A 3,804-nucleotide genomic window follows, 5' to 3' on the forward strand; every position below is an offset into this window, starting at 1 on the left:
CCATGTCCCAGTTCGCACAAAAGAGACCTTAGTAACCCGGCTGGTACAAGAGTTCATCGAACCAGGAACAGTGATTCTTTTCTGACAAATTTTCCCTGTATTTTAACCTAAACGCCATCGGGTACACACATCTCATGGTAAACCACTCTGAGAACTTTGTTGACCCGTACACTGCAGCTCACACTAACACCATAGAGGTAGTTTGGAATGCAGTTAAGAAGAAGTTGAATGGTGGAAATAATGATCAATTTTGCGTACAGAAGTCATGTACCCTCTTTCCGTGAGGGTGGTGGTTCAATAACAGAGGACCAATAATATTGCTGCTTAACCGACCAATCAGACCGGGTGTTCCTTTCAATTTGCAACAAAGAAAATTGCGCCCAACTCTCTGTGGAAGTGTCAGCACAATTATGTGATCCTTCGAGTCAAGCCATTCGCATTCATTCATCATTGTCTCCTGTCCTCACCATAGATCCTCTGGCTGCAACAGGTTGCATGAGAGCAAAGATGATTGGGAGTGGTTTGTTGGTCAACATCAACATCATCATCATCGTGATCACAATATATAAAATTTATGCAATCGAGCTTAGAGGTTAACATACCCTTTGGAGACCCTTCGTTTATAATTGTTGCACTTTTGTACTTTATTCTATATCTTTCTGTAACGGGATCTTATTTAATTCTCGGTACCCGTGTTGTGTTACGCGCTAGTTCAATGTTCATAAAGGTTCAATTGACCAAAAGGATCGTTTTCTTCCAACTTCTTTATTCCTTTGGTCTTTACACTGAAGTGAAGCGGTCAACTGAAAAGATTACGTTAAGAAATAGTCTAAGTATTGTTACGTTCACAGCCTGATCATAATTATAATTGCTCAATGCGCACGTGGTACATGTAATGAAGCTTAACAACACAAGAAACTAGCGACAATCTCAATGTAGAATTACAGACTAATAAACTATCAAACTAAATCAAGTGTAAATTATTTCTTACCAACGTTCGCGGGTAATCACGTTCCGAAAATTTCCGTTTTGATGTACAACTTTTCTTTGATCTTTCTCACAAGGGGTCTTAGATGAAAACTGAAATGCGAGCTACATATATGCTTAACTAAAAGCGTCACTAAAGTTACGTCAATCAAATCTGAAATAATTTCACAGCTTTACCGGAAGCTGTTACATGGCTCCCCTAAATTAATTCTTTAATTTATCGTAATTTTGTGCTAATTTATTGCAAATAAGAACAGAAACTATTGTTCGGCTTATTAATGGTTTTAAAGTCCAAGGTCCATTAATACTGGATTCTCTTGTTTTCCCTTGTGATGGCTCCTCGATGGGGATTCCCCGGTCTTTACTCATTTTCTGCAGACATCAGCAGCACCAGTTTGTGGATAGGCCTTTCCAAAGTTGCTAAGGGCTGGCTTCTCTTTCCGCTCGATGCTAGGTTCCGGTTACCAACTTCAAGCTTCACTTTGCGTACCAGTCCATCTTCATCCGGCAGAGCCTCAACAACACGGCACACTCTCCACTGGTTTCTAGGTACGTCATCTTCCTTAATGATAACGACATCATTTACTTGGAGATTTTTCCTGGGTTTGGTCCACTTTTGTCGTTCTTGCAAAGAAAGGAGAAATTCCTTTTTCCACCGAAGCCAGAATTCATTTGTGAGGTGCTGCACACGTCGCCACCATTTCTTTGAGTAGAGGTCGGCAGACTTGAATATCCCTGGCGGAGGTACCACAACCTTTGTCTTCAAAGTAAGGAAGTGATTTGGGGTCAGCGCTTCTGCAGATCCTGGTGATGTGATGCTTTCTGCTGTTAGGGGTCGACTATTAACCACTGCCTCTGCTTCGCACATGAAGGTACGTAAAGCTTCATCATTCATTTGCTGACCGTTGCTTTCTAGCAGGGCTGAGAGCACACTCCTAACGCTTCGAATCTGGCGCTCCCAGATTCCACCCATGTGGCTGGCAGAAGGGACGTTAAATTTGACTTCAAACCAATCACAGTTTTCTTTCAACATCTCTACTTTCACTTGATCTCGATCCATATCGGATAGCGCTTCCTTCAATTCTCTTCGTGCTCCAATGAAGTTCGAACCATTGTCGCTACGCATCTGGCGCACGGGACCACGTCTGCATATAAAGCGGCGAAGGGCGTTAATGTACGAGTCCGTTTCCAAAGAGTTGGCTACTTCTAAGTGAATCGCTCTTGTGACTAGACATGTGAATAGGACTCCATACCGCTTGAGTTCCTTGCGTCCTTCTTTCACGTACCAAGGGCCAAAATAGTCCACTCCACAGTATGTAAAAGGAGGGGTGGGTGTTAGCCTGTCCTCTGGAAGATCCGCCATTTTCTGCTCTTGTACCTTTGCTCTGAGTCTCCTACAGGTAACGCATTCGTGGATCATTCTAGAGACCATTGTACCACCACCTATGATCCAGAAGCCTGAAGACCGGATCTCATTGAGGGTGATCCCCTTTCCTTGATGCAGGGCTTTCTCATGGCAGTGACTGGCTAGGATCTTGGTGATGTGACCTTGTCTTGGTAGGACAACAGGGTGCTTTGTGTCTTGCGATAGGCTCGCTTGTCTGATGCGACCACCAATTCTCACCAGATCATTCAGATCTAGAAATGGATCTAAACGAAAGAGTGGGCTTGATCCCTTTGCTTCTCCTCTTGTGGTCGGGTTCTTCAGTTTGCTTATTTCTTCCTTAAAAGCCTCCTTCTGTACATGTCTGATTATTTCTCGTTCTGCTGCATTTAACTCTTCTACGGTTACTGAGTTGTACTCGCGTGCTGCAGATCTTGTCTTAACTCCTTCTGTAGTCATCTGGTTTCCACGAACTTGATTCAGTAGAATTCTTCGATACCGCAAACACACTGCTACTGCGCGCTTCGCTCTAAACCAGCTTGAAAAGCTTTCCAGGCGTTGAAGCAGGGTGGCGGGTTCTTCCTTGTTCGAAACGCTTGTGGCTAATGATGATGCTTTCTTTACTTCTTTGTCGTCTAGCTGGAGGGGTTCGGGTGCACTCTTATTAAAGTCCCTCCAGTTGCCACGGTGTTCCCACAGAAAGGAAGGTCCTTGTAACCATCTTGAAGATTGCAGGGGGTCTTTGGGACTGAGACCACGAGAAGCGTCGTCAGCGGGGTTGTTTTTTCCGTCAACATAATGCCACTGTTCTGGTAGGGTCCGCTCCCTAATCTGTTGCACTCGGTTCGCAACGAACGTATGGAAGCGGCGTGCATCGTTCTGGATGTATGCCTGGACCACTTTACTATCGGTCCAGAACACTTCTTCTAATTCATCATATTGGAGCTCTCGTCTCAGCATGTCGCTAACTCTGACGGACACCACGGCGGCCGTTAGCTCAAGGCGCGGTATAGTGATCGGCTTTAAAGGAGTCACACGTGCTTTCCCCATCACCAGTGAGCAGTTAACTTCGTCGCTTGAGTCTACCAAACGGAGGTAAGAGCACTGGCCATATCCTTCGGTGCTTGCATCCGAGAAGTGATGTAGCTCGATCTTCTTGAGGCCGTTCATTCCTGTTAGCTTGAAGCATCTTGGAACTTCCATCGTCTCTAACAGGGGAAGTTCGTTTCTTCACATCTCCCACTGCGTTCGTAGTTCATCGGGTATAGCGTCGTCCCAGTCTAAGTTTTCCTTGCATAGCAGCTGTAGTATTCTTTTGCCTCGGAACAGAAAGGGGGCAGCAAACCCAAGCGGGTCGTAGATTGAGCTTACTGTCGATAGGATGCCACGCCTCGTCAGTGGTTTGTCTTTAAGGGTGATGCGGAACTTGAAAA

At 45.1% G+C, this 3,804-nt stretch overlaps 1 protein-coding gene across 1 annotated transcript; it reads right to left on the bottom strand.

Moving 5' to 3' along the window:
* Nucleotides 1–1,348: 1,348 nt before the first annotated feature.
* On the bottom strand, nt 1,349–3,574 carry LOC140945285 (uncharacterized). Its single transcript, XM_073394329.1, has one exon. It carries the CDS (start codon nt 3,572–3,574, stop codon nt 1,349–1,351), a length of 2,226 nt encoding a protein of 741 aa, XP_073250430.1.
* Between the last annotated feature and the right edge of the window lie 230 nt (nt 3,575–3,804).

Source organism: Porites lutea, chromosome 8, assembly GCF_958299795.1.
Source record: "Porites lutea chromosome 8, jaPorLute2.1, whole genome shotgun sequence".
NCBI classification, from domain to species: domain Eukaryota; kingdom Metazoa; phylum Cnidaria; class Anthozoa; order Scleractinia; family Poritidae; genus Porites; species Porites lutea.

Coding starts and splice junctions, on each gene's coding strand:
- LOC140945285 (XM_073394329.1), bottom strand. CDS start 3,574: ATGGAAGTTCCAAGATGCTTCAAGCTAACAGGAATGAACGGCCTCAAG.